Below are 20,553 nucleotides of genomic sequence, written 5' to 3' on the forward strand. Positions count from 1 at the left end.
CACACATTTGAGCAGCTAGGGAACTAGTTATCAATTTCTTTTCCCTCTCAAAAATGGGAGTACTGAAAAAAAAAAAAAAAAACGGGAGCATTCAAGTTGACTTCCAGATGGAAAGTCAGTCATATATTCTGACCAACAAGGCTGCCCTGATGACCTAGAAGCCATAGGCTAGTTCTGCCTCTTTGTCTAAATACACTCCAGTGCTACTGATATTAGAAAGGAATCAAGCATTCTGTCTGACTGGGAGCAGCAGGGGCTAGTGTTAAGATTCAAAGCCTACAAATAAATAACATTGTATTATACTGAAGATTTGACTTATGTAAGGCTTAGTTTGACAGCATGGATAGGACCATTTCCAGTGACAGAGCTGCAGAGGGTAAAACACAGCCCTCTGCACCCAAAGCATATGCTCACACAGTCCAATTTGGAGCTGCTTCCCCACTCGACCACTAATAAATAGCATGTATTCCCCACACCACGAATTCCCAGGATTTGCATGGACTTTATCCCTATTAAACCACAGTCTGAGGGCAGGCCCGCCTTACTCATCTTCATGTCTCAGTATTAATCGTATCTGCTCCAAGGGCTCTGACGATGAATTGTTGGTTGTCATTTTGTCTGCCAACTAAACTCAGTCCTCATCACAGGCAAATGGTGCCAATGGACCTCCATCCTTCCAAACTGGAAGCTCCAGCAATGACCATCATCATCATGGACAAAACTGAATGCTTTTTGTGTGCAAGGCACAGAGAGGGCTACACACACGTTCAAAACAGCTCTGCTCTCAAGAGGCTTCTAAAATCCAGAAAGGAAGCCACCAGAGGAGACTCCAGCTCTTTGGAGCAGGATGAGCAGCACATGAAGAGAATAACCAGATATTGTAACATTCCACGGTAAACTGCAGAAATGTAGGCACGTACAGGCCGGTCACACGAAACATGTCCGTGGACACGCTGATGGCCGTTGCATAGCAGTGTGTCCCAACCCTGGACCAAACAACACCTCTAGCTTTGACACAGTTTGGGAAGAAGAGTGATTGGGATTGAGTTCTCTCTCCTGAAATTTTTCTAAATTAAATTTATTTATTTTTAATTGAAGGATAATTGCTTTTATGCAGAGTACATCATGAGAAACACTGGGCTGGAAGAAGCACAAGCTGGAATCAAGACTTCCAGGAGAAATACCAATAACCTCAGATATGCAGATGACACCACCCTTATGGCAGAAAGTGAAGAGGAACTAAAAAGCCTCTTCATGAAAGTGAAAGAGGAGAGTGAAAAAGTTGGCTTAAAGCTCAACATTCAGAAAAAGATCATGGCATCTTGTCCTATCACTTTATGGGAAATAGATGGGGAAATAGTGGAAACAGTGTCAGACTTTACTTTTTTGGGCTCCAAAATCACTGCAGATGGTGACTGCAGCCATGAAATTAAAAGACGCTTACTCCCTGGAAGAAAAGTTATGACCAACCTAGATAGCATATTGAAAAGCAGAGACATTACTTTGCCAACAAAGGTCCATCTAGTCAAGGCTATGGTTTTTCCAGTGGTCATGTATGGATGTGAGAGTTGGACTGTGAAGAAGGCTGAGCACCGAAGAATTGATGGTTTTGAACTGTGGTGTTGGAGAAGACTCTTGAGAGTCCCTTGGACTGCAAGATCAGCCCTGGGTATTCTTTGGAAGGAATGATGCTAAAGCTGGAACTTCAGTACTTTGGCCACCTCATGTGAAGATTTGACTCACTGGAAAAGACTCTGATGCTGGGAGGGATTGGGGGCAGGAGGAAAAAAGGGGACGACAGAGGATGAGATGGCTGGATGGCATCACTGACTCGATGGACGTGAGTTTGAGTGAACTCCAAGAGATGGTGATGGACAGGGAGGCCTGGCGTGCTCAGGTTCGTGGGATCACAGAGTCGGACACGACTGAGCAACTGAACTGAACTGAACTGAATGGAGATGCATGCAGACATAGAGAAAAGACTTATGGGTACAGAATGGAGGGGAGGAAGCAGAGGGTAGGATGTATAGAGTAACATGGAAACATACATTATCATATGTAAAACAGACAGCCAATGGGAATTGTCTCTCTTCTGAAATTTGATACAGAGGCTTAGGAATCAAAAAGAGATGGGAATTTTGGATTTCAAATGAAGAGAGCCAGGCTGGCCCTTGGAAAGACAGCCTTCTGGTTCTGCCACTGCTTCTGGAAACTCATTTTGTAGGCCAGGTGTACAAGGTCCCAAAGAGGCCACTGAGAGGAAATGAGAGGCTGTAACGATGAAGAGCCAGCACACTAGAAATGAAGTGATTCATGAATGAAGTTTTTCTGAATTAACTGGGTGATCCAGTTCACTTCTAGTGAACAGAAATTCACATAAAAATGAGCTAAAAGAACTAAACAGACAGAGTTCTTCCCGGGATAGGTCAAGGTCAGTGTTGAGGTCACTGGCAAGGAAGTCTGGAGTGGCTTGGACTGAAGCTACTGTGTCTTGGGGAAAAAAGACTTGTTTTCATTGCTTTAGTCATGAGCACAAATCATGACTCCAAAGCTTGAAAACCCAAAGACAGCACAGCAGCCTCTTATGATGTCACTGTTTTTAAAGAACAAAGAGGCAAGTTAGGACTAGAGCTTCCTATGAAGAGTAATACTTTCTCTTCCCTTGTGAGTTTAGACAGGTTATATATATATATATATATATATATATATATATATATATATATATGTGTGTGTGTGTTTAAGTCGCTTCAGTTGTGTCTGCCTCTTTTTGACTCTGTGGACTGAGCCTGCCACGCTCCTCTGTCCATGGGGTTCTCCAGGCAAGAATACTGGAGTGGGTTGCCATGCCCTCCTCCCGGGGATCTTCCTGACCCAGGGATTGGACTGCGTCTCCTGCAGCTCGTGCATCGCAGGCGGATTCTTTACCATTGGGCCACCAGGGAAACCCATATATATACACACATATATACACAAAAGTTTCATCATTAGACTTAGAGCTCCTCATTTGCAGTTCCTAACTAATTTATCTTATTTTATGGCTGCCTTAATCAGGGAAATGCTGAACTTCACAAAGAAAATGTAGTGAGGGGGGCTTCCCTGGTGGCTCAGTGGTGAAGAATCCACCTGCCAGTGCAGGAGACACCCATTTAATCCCTTTTCCGGGAGGATCCCACATGCCTTGGAGCAACTAAAGACCATGCACCACACAATTATTGAGCCTGTGCTCTAGAGCCCAGGAACCGCTACTGATGCCCCCAAGCCCTAGAGCCCCTGCTCTGCAAGAAGAGGAGCCCCTCCTCACTGCAACTAGAGGAAAGCCCATGCAGCAAGGAAGACCCAGGACAGCCTACATAAATACTTTTTTTAAGAAGAAAATGTAGTGAGGTTTTTTACATAAAAAATGTCTAGAGAACATGAAGACAGGTTATTTTTTTTAAAGTCCATACTGTGGGAAATCTAAGTGAATCTAACCAACTAAAGGCCTGACCTCTTCTGGTAGCCAACACCAGTCCAAGAAGGGACTGCCTGACCCACTTCAGGGGCTCTCTGACCCTTTGGAGGGTGTTAGTGTGATCAGGTGATGAAAGGCTACATGGACGGGCCAACCGGTTTGTTCAGCAAATACTCATGACCGTTTAAACCTACACAGATTCTTCCTTTTTACTCACTTGATCATACCAGTGATTATGTAGTAACTATTGCCATGGTAAAAACTCAAATTCTCAAAACATCCTCTGCTTCTATTTCTAGTTAGAAACTTTTAATCCACAGGATTTTCCTTGTTCAACCTAAGGTAGGGGTGAGGGAACGAGAGAGAATTTGAGATCAATGTAAATATCCATTATTTATTTATTCTTTAAAGATTTAAGCTATTTTATTAACAAGTGTGAATTAAGAACAATTTGTCCAACTATTTAGGTATCTTTCAGATTTAAAATAAGTTATACCAATGTATAAATATAATTTACCCTGAAGTAGGCAATAAGTGAAACTGTAAGAAATAAGCTTTAAGAAATATAGCATCTCAGAACGTTACTGAGTCTCAGTCATCTATGCTTGCTTATGAGGAGAAAAAATTGAGACAGAAGAGAAATTGGTATTAACACCAAGTTACTGTTTAATTCTGGGACTTAACTTCCCTCACAGTTTCTTATGGGGCTTCTCCAGTGCTCAGCAATAAAGAATCTTCCGGCAATGTAAGAGATGTGGTGTTCAATCCTTGGGCGGGCAAGATACCATGGAGAAGGGCATGGCAACCCACTCCAGTACTCTTGCCTGGAGAATCCCGTGGACAGAGGGGCCTGGAGGGCTACAGTGCATGGGGTCTCAAACAGCAGAACACAACTGAAGTGACTTGGCATGCATGCACGCAGTTTCTTACAGCTTCACATGGCCATTTAGAAAGCTGATGAGAAAAATGTCTAGTTGGGTGAATGCATGTTTTCTCACATGATTTTTTTTCTAACTAGCCTCATATGCTAAATTATTTCTACTTCTTCACTTGTCCTAAGTTTCTATAATCTTTACTGACAAACATAAAACTGTTCAACTTTACACTTTTTGGAATTTCTGTGCTTCCAAGTACAAACCAATTTCTTGTACACACTGGTGAAGGGGTTCTGATAGCTGCAGGAGGGAAACAGGCGCTGTCATTGGCCGTAACCAAAGGAAGGCCCTGATGGCCGCGCTGCTGCAGGAGGGAAACAGGCGCTGTCATTTGCCGTAACCAAAGGCTGGCCCTGACGGCCGCGCTGCTGCAAGAGGGAGGCCTTAACAGAAGCCTACTTGCATTTCTGGACCAAAGACCCTGGATATTTTCTCGCTAATTTTTATTATGAAAAAGTTCAAAAGAGGAAAAGTTAAAAGACTAGTACAATGAAATCCCACACATCCACCCACCCATTACATTGGGCCATATTTATTTTATTCTTTAAAGAACTTTTGGTTTTACATTGGAGTATAGCCAATTAACAATGTTGTGACGGTTTCAGGCGCACAGCAGAGTGACTCAGTCATACATGTGTCCATTCTCCTCCAACCTCTCCTCCATCCAGGGTGATACATAAGACTGAGCAGGGGTCATATTTAAAGACATTTTTTCCTTCTTCCTTCTCTCTTTCCTCCAGTTTTCTGCAAACATGTATGTAGAGATGTGTGTATTTCTGCTGAGCCTCTTGAGAGTACATTTCAGATACTAGGCCACTTCACTTTTCAGGACTTTTTTGCCTGCATCTCCTATACGCCTATTCCCTTACCTTACCACGACAGCACCCCTCAAAAAGTTAATGAAAAGTCCGTAGTTGTATCGAATACAAATTCAAATTGCTCAGTTGTTCCCCTGGTGTTTCAAGTGATTTTTCTAAGTCTGCCAATAGCTACTTTTTGAACTGTAATCTAAAGTCTCTTTTATCTTCTAACAAATTTCTAAAATATTCTTTCCTGACTGACTTTTTGAAGAAACTACACCAGTTGTCTCGTAGGAAGCCCCAGATTCTGGGTTTGTCCAATTAATTCCTTGTGGTATTTAACTTATTCTTTATCCCCTTGTACTTTCTGTTCACTGGAATTTAAGGTAAAAGTCCTGATGAGATGTAGGCCAAACAATCCCAGCGGGACTATCTCATCTCACAAGAGATGTTGCATAACTTTCACTTCATCATACCTGGAGGTACCTGGCTATCTGGTTATTAGCGATGTTAACTTTGATCTCTCGAGGTAGATGCTAAGCGCAGAACTCTTAGGAATGCCACCTTTCCCCCCATTCACACTGAGTAATATGTGAAGCAATGCTTTGTATTTTGGACATTATCTGTTTTCTTTCAATCTCTAATGATTTTACATTCCACTGGTGATCCCCGTGAAACAATATTTCAGTAGCGGCTGTAACATGGTGATTTTTCTAAGTCTGCTAATATCTCTACATTTTTATTAAAAAAAAAAAAACCTGGCCATTCATCTGTAAACATCCTAGTACCTTAGTTAACACCCTGATGTTGATTCAGAATAAGTTACTGATATAAATGTACCACCTTATTTATAATTCATTCAAATGAAATGGCAGTGCAACCTCCAAATGTTTTTCTATATTAGAATTTTGTATCAAAAAGTGGACACATTTTTTACTACATGGCTCCTTTGAGCTAATATCCAAGGAGCTGGGGATGCAGAGTGGATAAAAAGCAACACCCTCTGCTTTTCCCAAGAGCTTGGAGCCTAGCCATAATAACTACATATATACCCCTCAAAGGAGAGAAGTACAATTATCTGCCTAAACCTTTAGGTAGGCTTTTAGAAAAAGCTTCCTAACACAGATTTAGAAATCACTTGTGAAGTGAAAGTCTGCTCAATCATGTCTGACCCTTTGAGACCCCATGGACTAGTCCATGGAATTCTCCAGGCCAGAATACTGGAGTGGGTAGCCTTTCGCTTTTCCAGGGGATCTTCCCAACCCAGGGATCGAACCCAGGTTTCCCGCATTGCGGGCAGATTCTTTACCAGCTGAGCCACAAGGCAAGCCCAAGAATGCTGGAGTGTGCAGCCTATCCCTTCTCCAGCCGATCTTCTCAACTCAGGAATTGAACTGGGGTCTCCTGCATTGCAGGCGGATTCTTTACTAACTGAGCTATCAGGGAAGCCCCTAGAAATCACTTAGGGGGAGGATCAAAGTCAAGTTGTATATGTATATATCTACATATATATATAGTATCTAATTCACTATTCTAAAAAAATTGTAATTTAAAAACAAGGCCAACAGGATTAAAGTTACCCTCCCTCTCCTTACCCCATAATACCCTCCACTCTTTTTTTAAAGTGAGATATTGCTTTTTCTGTAGAAATTCAATAATCAAAGCTCCAACATATACTGAAGACCAGTAGGGTTTACATTTTTCTCCCCTATGTGCCCCATGCCAACTTGAGGTACATTTCACTTCTAAGATATTTATACAAACACATGCCTGTACCAAAAGCAAAGCAACAGCAAAGTGTATTATAGGAAGTTATTTTTGTGTCTAAGGCCAACAAGGAGGTGTCTGGTTCTATCATTTTTCTTACGAATCAACAACTCACGACGAACCAGCTGCAGAAAGCTCAGTCTTTGACAGAGGACACTCCTGGCAAAACTTAGCTTGGGCGCAAACCAAACCGTGGTTTTATTTACTACTTTTGATTGGAGGACAGTCGCTTTACAATGTTGTGTTAGTTTCTGCTGTGCAACAAAGTGAATCAGCCATGTGTATACAAATATCCCCTCTCTCTTGAGCCGCCCCCGACCCCCCACCCCCCACCCCTCTAGGTCATCACAGAGCATGAAGCTGAGCTCCCTGTGATATACAACTGCTTCCTGCTAGGGACCTATTTCACGCACAAGTGTAAATATACCAATGCTATTTTTTAAATGGAAGTTTCATTTGCAAAAGTGTCATTGACATTCCCAGGTTTGCTAGCATATTAACTAACGTAATTAACTACTCAGGAACAGAGTTACGGTTGACAGACTGGGCCCAATTTCCCTCCCTCACATGGAGCGTAGCTCAAATGGTAAAGAATCTGCCTGCTATGCCAGAAACCTAGGTTGGATCCCTGGGTCAGGAAGATCCCCCAACCCTGGAGGAGGACATGGCAACCCACTCCAGTATTCTTGCCTGGAGAATCGCACGGACAGAGGAGCCCGGTGGATTACAGTCCATGGGGTTGCACAGAGTCGGGCAGGACTAAGTGACTCACACACACACACTCTTCCCATAGCAGAATTATGACCAGAATAAAAAATAGTTTTCACTTCATATACAGAAACTGCCAAGAGTTCGCCTTTATTTCACAAAAAACAAAACTGAACTTCATAGTTTTCTGTACATTAGAATGACTTGGCTGCTGCTGCTGCTAAGTCACTTCAGTTGTGTCCGACTCTGTGCGACCCCATAGACGGAAGCCCACCAGGCTCCCCTGTCCCTGGGATTCTCCAGGCAAGAACACTGGAGTGGGTTGCCATTTCCTTCTCCAATGCATGAAAGTGAAAAGTGAAAGGGAAGTCGCTCAGTCATGTCCGACTCTTAGCGACCCCATGGACTATAGCCTACCAGGCTCCTCCATCCATGGGATTTTCCAGGCAAGAGTACTGGAGTGTGGTGCCATTGCCTTCTCTGAGAATGACTTGGCAATTTATTATAAAGACCCATTTATGTCAGGAAACCTGTCGAGCAAGAAACCTTCAAGTGGGAACACAGAAGAGAATTTAATGCAAGCCCTTAAAAGTGGTAAGCGGTTTGCACTGCCATTCTGTGTTAACAGGCCTTGCTCTGTTGTAAAGCTAGTTAAGGACTAATGCAAAACATAATTGGCCTTTTGGTCGGAAAATAGCCTATTCACAACTGGACAGTCAATCTTAGCCAGTATAAAAATTTGCAGTCTTACAGGGAGAATACCTTTTTTTTAAAGGCCTAAATTTGGTTACAATAAAGGATCTCAGGCAGTCTCAACCCTCCTAGAAAGGTTTAAGAGCTACCGGCAAAAGACATTAAGGAATATTACTACAAAATACAGGCATTCTTAGTGCTTCACAACAGTATGAATTAACTACAAATGTTATACTGAATTAGCAGTTTAGATAATACACTTTTATTTTTCACATCCTACAGTCATCTCAAGTGAAGGGTAAAGGAGGCTGGGCACATGAGGTATCACATTATTCTTCAAATTAACAGTCCCATGATTAAAAGATTTATTTTTAGCTTTTACAATATGTATAGTTTTACTTAATGTAATCCTTTTTGGGTTCACAGTATTTCAGAATGCTTTAAGTTAAAGATCAGTGGATTGTATATACTTTGAAATAAATCTAATATGAATCTGTTTGGGGATGCATTATTTTTTTCAACTGAGAAGACATTTATCCATATAGTGCTTTAGTAGAAGAAATGACAGGCTTCCCTGGTAACTCAGACTTCTCTGGTAGCTCAGCTGGTAAAGAATCTGCCTGCAATACAGAAGACTCTGGTTCAATTCTTGGGTTGAGAAGTTCCCCTGGAGGGCACGGCAACCCACTCCAGTATCTTGCCTGGAGAACTCCCCAAGAATAGAGGAGCCTGGCAGGTTAAGTCCATGGGGTCGCAAAGAGTTGGACATGACTGAGCGACTAAGCACAGAACAAATGACACTTCTGACACTGAATTAATTATACAGTTGCAGCTGAAATTGGAAGGGTTTAAAGAGGAATTCATATATTTAGTTGCAAATACTCACCTGGGGCACTACATTTGGAGATGGGAGTTGGCTAAGTCAGTTTGATGTTTGGGGCCTTTGTGAAAAGAAAGGGAGGCCTTAAACAGGTATCTCTAAGGAAACTCCTAGTTTCACTCTATGGGCTACACTTCAGTAATATTATCAGTATGCTTTGAATATTGAAAAGATGCTTCTTAAAGTCTACATTTCAGCTAAACTACTTCTGTTAAGTCCAGGTCCTTCCAGGGCCCTAACATTCTGGAGGCTTTGGGATTGTTAAATTAAACAGACAAGGAGGCCTTTAGACTGAAGTCGCTTTAATGACTTAGTAGTCTATGTAAGCAAACCAAACTTATGATGAAGGGACTTCCCCGGCGGTCCTGTGGTTAAGACTCTACGCTTCCAGTGCAGGGAGTGCACCGCTGGGTACCTGGTTTGGGAACTGAGATCCCAATGCCAACTAACAAAGAAAAAAAAATTATCAAAGCTCAGGACAACCAGTCACAAACAGCCGACCAGGCTTTCCCAAGTAAGCATCCCTTAAGCTGCGGCCGGTCAGATAAGCTTCCTCCTTGGCACCTCCCTTCTCTCTCACGGTCTCCCTCAGCCCTAGCTCCTGCTGGTGGAGGGCTAACCAGGTCTTGGGTTGGTGCTGCTTGATTCCAATCAACTTTAAATATAAACCCCTACAATTTTTAATATGCCTCCGTTTACCTTTTAACAGGATGAAGAGTTCAATTTCACAGACTTGCTCTTCAGTGCATTTTCTTTCTTGAACAATTTCTATTTTAATGAGAGAAAAGTTAGACATTTCTATCCATCCCCTGCCTCACACCCCACAATTCCCCAAATCCTGATGGTTCAGTCCTTACCTTCTTGACAATTTTTCCCTTACCACTTAAATATTTATAAAATGATGCTCTGCTGATTATATGCATGATGTCCTTTTATGTGTGCTGGCTTTAAAAAATATGCTAAACAGGCACATGTGTAAAATTGGCGAAATCTTTCTTGAAAGACAACTGGCAATGCATAATAAACTCATACACTTTGTGAGGGCTCATATTCACTTTACGAATCTAACCTAAGGTAATAACCTGGTTTGCGTGTGTGTGAAAGGATATTCAAACTAGAGCCTATAATACAAACAACTGGTAACTAAAGTATCTAACATCAGAGGGAGTTAAGGGGTCCCATGCAGTACTTAATGATTTGGGAAGTTATCCTCAATTTTTGAGATTTTCTTCTAATTTTTTTCCTCTTAATACAATGAATATGAGTTGCTTTCCTAACAAAGTAAATAAACCACTGGCTAATATGTTAATCTGGCTACCCTGGTGGCTCAGTGGTAAAGAATCTGCCTGCCAATGCAGAAGAGGAGGGTTCAGTCCCTGGGTCAGAAAGATCCCCTGGAGAAGGAAATGGCAACTCACTCCTGTACTCTTGCCTGGGAAACACCATGGACAGAGGAGCTTGGTGGGCTACAGTCCGTGGGGTCACAAAACAGTCAGATACGACTGATACAATCAAACAACATATTAATCCACTTATTTCTTTGGCACATGTACTCACTACTTAACATTACTGAAAATTTCAGTTTCTTCTGAAAATGAGATGATTTCATTACTGAGCTACGCTGAAGTATGTAAGAGTGGACACGTTCTGCTCCCAGCAGAGTCCCACTGAGGGAAGAGTAACTTACTGAAATAACACAATCTAAGGGATAGAAGCACCGTTTTCTGGTCATTGTCACTGTTTCCAAAGGCAAATCACACGGCCTCTTTTTTTCCAAATAGTTGTTTCTTATTCTGAATTATGAAGAGGCAGAGAGAGAGATGAGGTACTGCAGCAAACACTTTTAATAAGAATACAAAATTCACACCAGAGGCACATTCTGGGGAATGTAAATGAACTATCACAAGTAGTAATTCTGCTGGAAGAATAAAATAAGGCTCTCTCAGAGTACAAATATACAGGAGGGAATGATGTAAAATAGGTTTATGATTTACAGTCACATTACATACACTGTGTTAAGCACTGAAAACAAGCATATTAATTAAAAAGCCAGCTAAATGGCATTTGAACATATATAACAAATCTTACAGTCCATGAAGTTCTGGTATAACAGTAATTTTAAGTACTTCATTTCAACACAAAAGAAATGAACAGGTGAAGAGATGCATCTCAAGATATTAATTTATGACAAAAATCAAGAGAACTTATACTGAAAAAGGGTTACATTACTGATAAAATCACACAGAAGGCCATAAAACAAGACCAACAGTGCTGAGCAACTGAAACAGTACTGGCCTTTCCAGCCCCCGTCTACTTGCTCCCACCACACGGACCCACGTTACTTTTCCTTTACTCAGGGCAAACAAGTCCTCCGTCTTCCCCTTTCACAAAAAGAACAAAGAAAATCCAAATGGCAAATTCAAAAGTTGATTTCTCCATAAACCTTAAATGTGCTCAATGAATATAAAGAAATTCAACATTTATACACAGTGCTCCTTTCCAAGGAAACAGACACATCAAACATTATCTGAAAGGGGCTTCTTTATGGATTTATGTACATTGGTTGAATGAGAATTACTGTATCTGAGAAGGCACATATCTGTGATTTAAGGCTTAACCGGTATTGTTACATATGGAAGTCAATGAAAGCTGTCTAGGAATTCACTTCTGTCAAAATGGAATTTACCCAAAAACTAGCTTTCTAATAAGCACAGATTTCCACTCTAGAAACCATTGAGAATTTCTACTCCCAGATCCATCTGTCAAAAAAATTCTCTCAATCAGGTTTCATTATGAATCAAAAGAAATTGCTAACAGAACCGCTCCATGACTTTGGGTGATGCAAATTCTTAAGTTCAAAAGCCTCAAAGAAATGACAGTGTGATTCCTGCGTCTTCAAGAAAAATTCTAAACAAAATTACAATGGTACAGATTCATTTTTAAAAAGGTATCTGCCACAACTCCACAAGCCAATCAGGCATTCATCAGAGCTGCCGCCTCTGTGTGGGTGCTGCAGGAACACCATATAATATTACTCTGCAAAATAGTCTCTTTTTCTCTTTAAGACAATACATGAAAGACTCTCTTAAAGATGTTTAATATATTCTTATATAAAATATCTGATGTTGATACAAATCATGTAAACCTTCCTTTGGAAAAGTTACAACTGGTCCTCATTTGCAGGACCAAAAACCTTGAATTTTTATCTTGTCAGTGCAAATCTGTATTAGGTGTTTTCAAACTACAGAAATAGCCATCAACCCTCACAATACAAAAGGATTTCTCAAAAAGGGAGATTATTGTGTTCAGGTTATAGAAATTACGTTTACATTAAAACCACCCACCTTCGCATCAAATTTAACAGCTCAATTGTTAAAGTATGAAAAAGGGAAAAATTAAAGCTGTTTGTGCAAGAATCACTACAATGGTTGTCACCCCTTCCCTCTTCCCCCAATTCTGCTTAATTCTTACTAGGTTTGTTTAGAAATATAACAATGTGACTTTCTCTTTGTCTCCAGGTGGATTTTACTGTTCTTCAAGCCAAGATGGGGCGTCAACTCCAGGGGTTTTCAATTTGATATGGAACTGTTTAAGTGTCTGTTCAAGCTGCTTCTGATTCCCAGCAAAGTAAGCGGCAATGGCATTGTGAAAAAGGACCAGCTGATTGTGTAATACTTTAACCTGTGAACAGAGGAGAGTTGTAAGACCGAGCGTTAACACCAATGATAATAAAACATAAGGTGGTTTGTTACATGCCTTAATGAAAGAGTGTATCTCTCCTGAGGAAATGTTGTTTTGACGAAGTATATCACATACCCTAACTGTACACTGCTTTGCGAAGTCACCGAGCCTTTCATAGCTTTTTAACTTCCCTGAAGGGAACAGATCAGCTTAATAAGACGCTAACCATATTCAAACATTACTGAGCATACCTTAATTTAAAAGTATCAGTAGGTCCCTCTTTAAGTATGTTCAAAGTCAAAGAAGCAAAATTATAGATAAATAACTGTCTGTGCCAAGTATGGACATCATTAAGGCTACACTTTAAGTGAAAACTGAGTATTTAAAAGGCTGGATACTTTTAAATACTGCTGTTCTCTGCAAAGATTGAAGAAGTGATGGCAAGAGCCGCCCCGAAAGGCAATTTACTGAAAAGTTCAAATACCCCTCAGTTATTTTCAACTGCTTATTACTTCAAATGATATGAGTATGTTTTAACCAGGTAACACTATTTCTATGACTCTTCTATTTAAAGGTACCAGCAAAATGTCACAAAGATATTATGAACGAAGTATTTCCTCAAGTCTTATTTATAAGTGCAAACTGTTCAACAATAAAGTATAAAATTTACCCATCCAATGCAATATTCACTAAAACTGCACTTTTAATAATATTTTTAATGATGTAAAAACATCTGCTATATTATGCTAAGTGAAAAAACAGGATATAACATATGATAAGACATCTGTATTCACTATTAACACACATGCATAGTCTCTGGCCATTTCTCTATGTACCTCTATAAAGGAAAACACTTAATATGTTTATATTGGACAGTTTTGATTTGTAAAGCCTTTATTTTTAAGATTAAAATATTGTAAAAATGGCATATGCTCAAAATTATAAAGTCTCCACTCTGCATTTATTCCTCTCCTTCCCACCCAAGAGAATTACTGTCAGCATTTTATTGTGTGCCCATTGAGAAATTTTCTAGGGTTATATACAATATTTAAAAACATAAATGGACTGTATTATGCACACTTAGGGCTTCCCTTGTGGCTTAGAAGGTAAAGAATCTGCCTGTGATTCAGGAGACCCAGGTTTGATCCTTGGGTGGGGAAGATCCCCTGGAGAAGAGAATGGCTACCCACGCAAGTATTCTTGCCTGGAAAATCAGTGGACAGAGGAGCCTGGCAGGCTGCAGTCCATGGGGTCGCAAAGAGTTGGACACAACAGATTAACTAACAGTTTCACTTTCTATACACACTTTCAGTAACAGATTTTTACTTAAAGCATCTTAGAAAACTTTTTATTTCATTCACTTATTCATTCAACAGAGATTAAGTACCTTTTAAATGCCAGGTACTATTTTAGGAGATACAGAAAAACATTCCTTCCCTCCCAAGCTTACATTCTTTTTTTTTTTTAATTGGAGGCTAATTACTTCACAATATTGTAGTGGTTCTGCCATACATTGACATGAATCAGCCATGGGTGTACATGTGTTCCCTATCCTGAACCCCTGTCCCACCTCCCTCCCCATCCCACCCCTTAGGGTCATCCCAGTGCACCAGCCCTGAGCACCGTCTCGTGCATCAAACCTGGACTGGTGATCTGTTTCACATATGGTAATATATATGTTTCAGTGCTATTCTCTCAAACCATCCCCCCCTCGCCTTCTCCCACAGAGTCCAAAAGTCTGTTCTTAACATCTGTATCTCTTTTGCTGTCTCACATATAGGGTCATCGTTACCATCTTTCTAACTTCCATATATATGCATTAATATACTGTATTGGTGTTTTTCTGACTTACTTCACTCTGTATAATAGGCTCCGGTTTCATCCACCTCACTAGAACTGATTCAAATGCATTCTTCCAAGCTTACATTCTTAAGGGATTGGGAAGGTAGGAGGCAGGTAAGAAACAAAATAAGTACTGACCCCAGGGAATGAATAGCTCAAGCCTTGAGAAGAAGATGGGTTAACATGCAGGGCATCTGAAGCTGCCGATTCAACTGAAGTTGTTTAAAAAAATAAAAGGAATTTTTTTCCTTTTTTTCTGACAAAGATAAGAAGGTTTCTGGCAAGGAGATAGTTTAACAGGGCCGGATAGCATGAAATGATGACAACTAAAAAAATACCTTGAATTCATCTGGTCAGAAATGTAAGGCCTGCAACCTTCCTAAATGAAAGGCTTTGGTACCAGGTGTCAGGACAACACAAAACCTTTACCACTGTGTACCAGGCCCTGCACTAGGGATACAAGAACACAAGGAGGACTGAAGCGGAGGGCAGCAGCGGATGATGCTAATGATAAACGGGCAGTAAAAGTACATCTTGTTAACTTAAAGGCACTTGTGGGGAGAAGAGGGTTTTTTTCCAGAAAGCTTGAACAAGAACATTGGGATGGCAGAACCTGGCCCTCTGGTTCTGAGACAAGGGGGACGTTGACGGACCTCCACTCAGGGGCAACTATTCAGGAGACAGTATGATCACAGGAAGCGCAGGCTCCTAGAAGGCAACTGGGCTTCTCTGGTGGCTCAGACGGTAAAGAAGCCACCTGCAATGCAGGAGACTCTGGTTCAATTTCTGGGTGAGGAAAATCCCCTGTAGAAGGGATAAGGTACCCACTCCAGTATTCTTGCCTGGAGAATCCCCAAGGACAGAGAACCTGGCGGGCTACAGCCCATGGGGTTGCAAAGAGTTGGACACGACTGAGTGCCCAAGCACACAGAAGGCAATGAGGAGGTGAGCAAAGTATACTGTTATAATTAACTTACAACAATGGCTCCAATCAGCCCTCTCAATCCACACCCTTGGGGAGGCTTCTACAGTGACAATGAGCTTAGCCTGTAAAACCTGGAAAATGAGGCCTAATAAACAAGTGCCAGCCATGTGGGATCACGGCTGTTGCAGTGTGAGGAAGCCCCGTTCAGCCTCCGTTCTGGATGAAAGCCCACAGCGATGGAGGTCCAATGGTTCCAGCTGCTCCCAGAGCCCAGGGGACCTTCCAGCTGAAAGCCACCAGGCAACTGTGGGAAGTAACAGAGCTCTAGGTCACCAAGTTGTGGGTGTTTTTGTTAGGCAGCAAAAGAGGTACATCATGAAAAAGGTTAAGAGTGTGCTCTCCTAGGAATTAACAAGGGTTAGAAAACACAGTGAAAAGGAGGAAAATCAGAGGCAGAACGATAGTCCTAGGAGGAGGAAAAGCTAATAATAATAAGCAGGGTGGTTGCGATACATGAGAGAAACTACGAGAGAAAGCAGCTGTGGAGCAGATACTCAAACAAGGAAGGCAAAACTGATATGGACAGAACAGCGAAGTGACACAGGTAGCTGTGATCCCAACAGGGGATCACAAACAGAGGGAAACCCAGGGAACTTCGGGAGACCACGGTAAGTTAATGATCGCTCAAGGAAGCTCTCTGAACAGCGTGGAACACAGCAGCTTGCTTAACCATAAAAGCACGAGATATGCCCCCGGTCATTAAGCGAAAGAAAAAATGCTACCATCCTTCTGCTGATGTGAACAAGTACTATGGTAATTACAGTTTGACCTCGTAGGGTCAGACGCTCTCCTGCAGGGTACTATGGGGGGTTAGGGACGTAAGCCTGAGGTCTACTGAAGAAGGCAGTCTACCCCCCGCCCCTGCTTGCCTGCGATTATAAAAATGCAGCTGCTTAATTCTGGGGCACAGGCCTCTTGACTCCCCGACTGCATCTCTCACAAGCATCCTCTATCGATACACCTACTACTTCTTGCCTGTCACTTTGCCTCTCACTGGATTCCCTCTGCGCTGAGACACAAAGAACCTGAGCCTCAGTAAGTCCAGTCACCAGGTGAGCGATTCTAAAAGAACATGGGTTCAAGTCCCAATCTGAGTTACACGGTTTCAAAACTGCTACTAACCAGCCTAAATACCTAAGTGCAGTTTATGAGTAAATGGAATACGGATTCTTTGAGAACTTTTATTTCCAATTTTCTGGTCAGACTTGCATTAGGTATAGTCGGTACTGGGCACAGCCTCCCCAAATCTGTATTTGTTATTCATTTAGATCCTTAGTAAAACATCCCTATTACTAGTACTGTTCTTCCATAGAAATTACCAGAAGGAGCTCTGGACTCAGGCAGCATGTGTGCCAGGCCCGGCTGCCCCACCGTGCAGTGGTACCGGGCACAGGGTCCTTCTAACTTCACTGGCCAAGGTCCTCACCTGTCCATTAGGGCTGCCGTTACCGAGAACTGCGCTCGCCGTGCTGTGGAAGGCTAAATGAGAGATACTACCTAGTACACTGCCCGACACAGAGTGAGGACTTACTCCTCCGACTGCAGGGGAATCTAAATTCACCTATTTGACGGTTTAAACCTCCACACGACGTTGATTTTTTTTAGTGAGATAAAATTTCCTTTATTTAGAACCCACTGATTTGGAACTTGTAAGAAGTACGAGTATGATCCTGTGATTTATAACAATACATACATACTTTGTTTTGGTCCCATTCTAGGCACAGAGCTCCTAAAACCTGTTAATCTCCTAAGTGATAAGAGCCAAGGAGGCATCTTTAGTTGTAATATTTGGTCTCCAGTTTGGTTCCTGAAACAGTCCCAGAGCTATTAAAGGTGAAAGGAGTCTCTTTTGTTATTCACAACAAGCACTTTTCAACCACAACAGCCTTTATATTAATACGGTTCCTGGAAAGCCCCTAGATAACCATTGCTTGAAACTGGTTGCCAAGGGAACTAAACTGTGATTAGGTGGGAATTTTCACCCTCACCCCCCAACCTCTGGACAATTATTTAATCAGCCGTGCCCACGCAATGAAGACTGTGTGAAAATCCCTACAGCAGCCGGTCTGGGCGCATCCACAAACAAGAAGGGTGGTGCCCTCCAAACCCCATGGGCACAGGAGCCGGTGTTCAGAGCCCTTCCAGACCTTGCCCGATGGACGTCTCCATCTTTAATACTTCCGTAATGAACCGGTGAGGTAATAAGTCAATTGCTTCCTGAGCTCTGTGAGCTGCTCAAACAAATGACTGAGGCTCCTGAGGGGGCTGTGGGAACCACTTTATAGCTGACCAGTCAGAAGCACAGGTGACGCCCCAGAGTTTCCAACTGTGTGGTGCTGAGGCGGGGGCCACAGGGTCAGAAGGCAACTGAATTTCAGGACACCCAGCTAGTGTCCAGAAAATCAGAGAACTGTCTGTGTGGAAGAAAAAAACCCACATACAACTGATGTTAGAAAAGTGTTGTAAGTGAAACAAGAATCAGAGCTTTTTACTTTTCAAAGGTAGAAAGTGATGTGAAGTTTACCCAAACACAGTGAAAAAAAGGTGTACGCTAAGCAAATAAACTTTGTCAACAGGAGTGCGTGGACACAACTGGTTTACCACACTGCCTGCCTTGACAAGGCCTTCAGTCCAAGCGCAGAGATGCTGTAGAAGGAATTCCTCTGCCTGATGGATCACCTCAGAAGAGCCTCTAAGGGTCCCTCTATAACCCCAGGATTCTGCACTTCTGAAATGAACATGTTTTTCAAGCACCAAGAAGGCACTTAATTTCTTCCTAACTATCCTTTCACTTTTCCTTTCATGCATTGAGTAGGAAATGGCAACCCACTCCAGTGTTCTTGCCTAGAGAATCCCAGGGATGGGGGAGCCTGGTGGGCTGCCATCTATGGGGTCACACAGAGTCCGACACGACTGAAGTGACTTAGCATAGCATAGCATCCTTTGGTTAACAACATTCAAGTTAACAGTATTACATTAAAAATTTGTTTAAACATTCTTAATACAGACTTTAATTAATCCATATTGATCTCATTTTCTATGTCTAGATTAGTTTTTGCATGGCAACCACTTTTAAAACAAGCTTTAAAATGAAAACTGATTTGTCTAAGTATCTACTAAGATAAGGTCAAATTATTAAAGTTATAACCTGGGTTTACCTTACAAGAATGGAGTTTGATTTCAGGACCAAATCTTTTCCCTGTAAGCCACTAGAATCAATGAAAACTGTTGTTGTTTTGTCGCTAAGTCATGTCTGAGTCTTTTGCAACCCCATGGACTCAGCCTGCCAGGCTCCTCTGTCCCTGGGAGCTCCCAGGCAAGAATCCTAGAGTGGGCTGCCATTTCCTTCTCCAGGGGATCTTCCCGACCCAGGGATAGAACCTGCGTCTCCCACACTGGCAGACGGGTTCTTTACCACTAAGTCACCAGGAATGCCACAATGAAAATCACAGCTAGAAAAAAGAGGTAAAACAAAACATTACAGGCTAGCTCTCATTTGATTCCTATTTATGTAAAAATGTTTTCTAAAACTGGCCTGGTCTCAGTCACCTCTGCCAGTGTGACTGCGTTTTAGGTCTCTTCTGGAGAACAGACTGTCAAGGACTGGTCAGAGGAGCGCTCTGAGGGCAGCATACTGGGACAGAAGGGCGGGAGGCGTCCAGATGACCTTAGGTATCAAAGAACTCCTTAAAGATAAACAAGCGCAAGTTATGAAGAAGAGACTGTTAGATTCAATTGCTTGAAAATTTGGAATTCCTATTCACCCAAAGACAGTGAAAATATACAAGCTACAAAGTGGGGAAGGGGTCTGCATTACAGGCTCTGACAAAGGGCACATATGCAGAGAACGTGAAGGCCTCCCACACACCAACACCCCAGTCAAAAAGAGCGGGTAACACGGGTGTGCACTGTACAGAAGAGGAAACAGAAGTGGCCAATTAAATCTGAAAAGACATCAGCCTCGCAAGAAAACAGGAAAATGCACATTAAGACTGATGTGAGATGCTATTTTTTAATCTTCTACCTTAGCAAAACTTAATAGCAATTCTTGTACACTGCCAATTGGTGTATAAATTTGTACAACTACTTTTGAAAACAGTTTGGCATTAACCAGTAAAATTAAAGATGCATATACCCTATGGAATAGCAATTTTACTCATAAAAACATGCCCTATAAAAACTTGCACGTGTTCCACGAGACACGGGGCTTTCCTGACAGCTCAGATGGCAAAGAATCCGCCTGCAATGCAGGAGACCTGGGTTCAGTCCCTGGGTTGGGAAGATCCCCTGGAGGAGGGCACGGCAACCCACTCCCATATCTTGCCTAGAGAATTCCATGGACAGAGAAGCCTGGCAGGCTACAGTCCATAGGGTTGTAAAGAGTTGAACACGGCTGAATGACAAACACTTTAACATGAGACGGGCACAAATACGTTCATAACAACACTGTTTTTAGCATAAAAATACAAGAAAACAACCCTAAATTTGTAATTACAGTAAAACCGATAAACTACAATTTCCTTACGCAATGGGGATACTATTAATATACAGGTGTGAAAATAAATGATCTCGAGCTCCATGCATCAACATGGACGGCTCTCAGGAAGATCAGAGAGAACAAACAGAACGCTCCCAGCAGGATGCCATTTACATAAAGTTCAGAAACACACGTAACGGAATGAGACATTTACATGTAGTAAAACTATTCAGAAAACCAACGACGACAATAAGGAAAACTCGGAACAAGGGTTATAGAGGGAGCAGATGAGGGAAAATGAGATACGGGAAAGCAACAAGGAGGCGTCAGAAGG

General features: G+C 41.9%; 1 protein-coding gene across 11 annotated transcripts in view; it reads right to left on the reverse strand.

Annotated features, from left to right (window-relative positions):
• Nucleotides 1-11,060: 11,060 nt before the first annotated feature.
• The window catches only part of ARFIP1 (ADP ribosylation factor interacting protein 1), a 157,547-nt gene continuing 148,054 nt past the window's right edge, over nucleotides 11,061-20,553 (reverse strand). For all 11 annotated transcript variants that reach the window (XM_059875917.1, XM_059875921.1, XM_059875920.1 and 8 more), the window contains 1 exon segment: nucleotides 11,061-12,915. In XM_059875917.1, the coding sequence (XP_059731900.1) occupies nucleotides 12,760-12,915 (156 nt within the window). In that variant the 3' untranslated portion in view covers nucleotides 11,061-12,759.

The sequence above is a fragment of the Bos taurus genome, chromosome 17 (assembly GCF_002263795.3).
Source record: "Bos taurus isolate L1 Dominette 01449 registration number 42190680 breed Hereford chromosome 17, ARS-UCD2.0, whole genome shotgun sequence".
NCBI lineage: Eukaryota > Metazoa > Chordata > Mammalia > Artiodactyla > Bovidae > Bos > Bos taurus.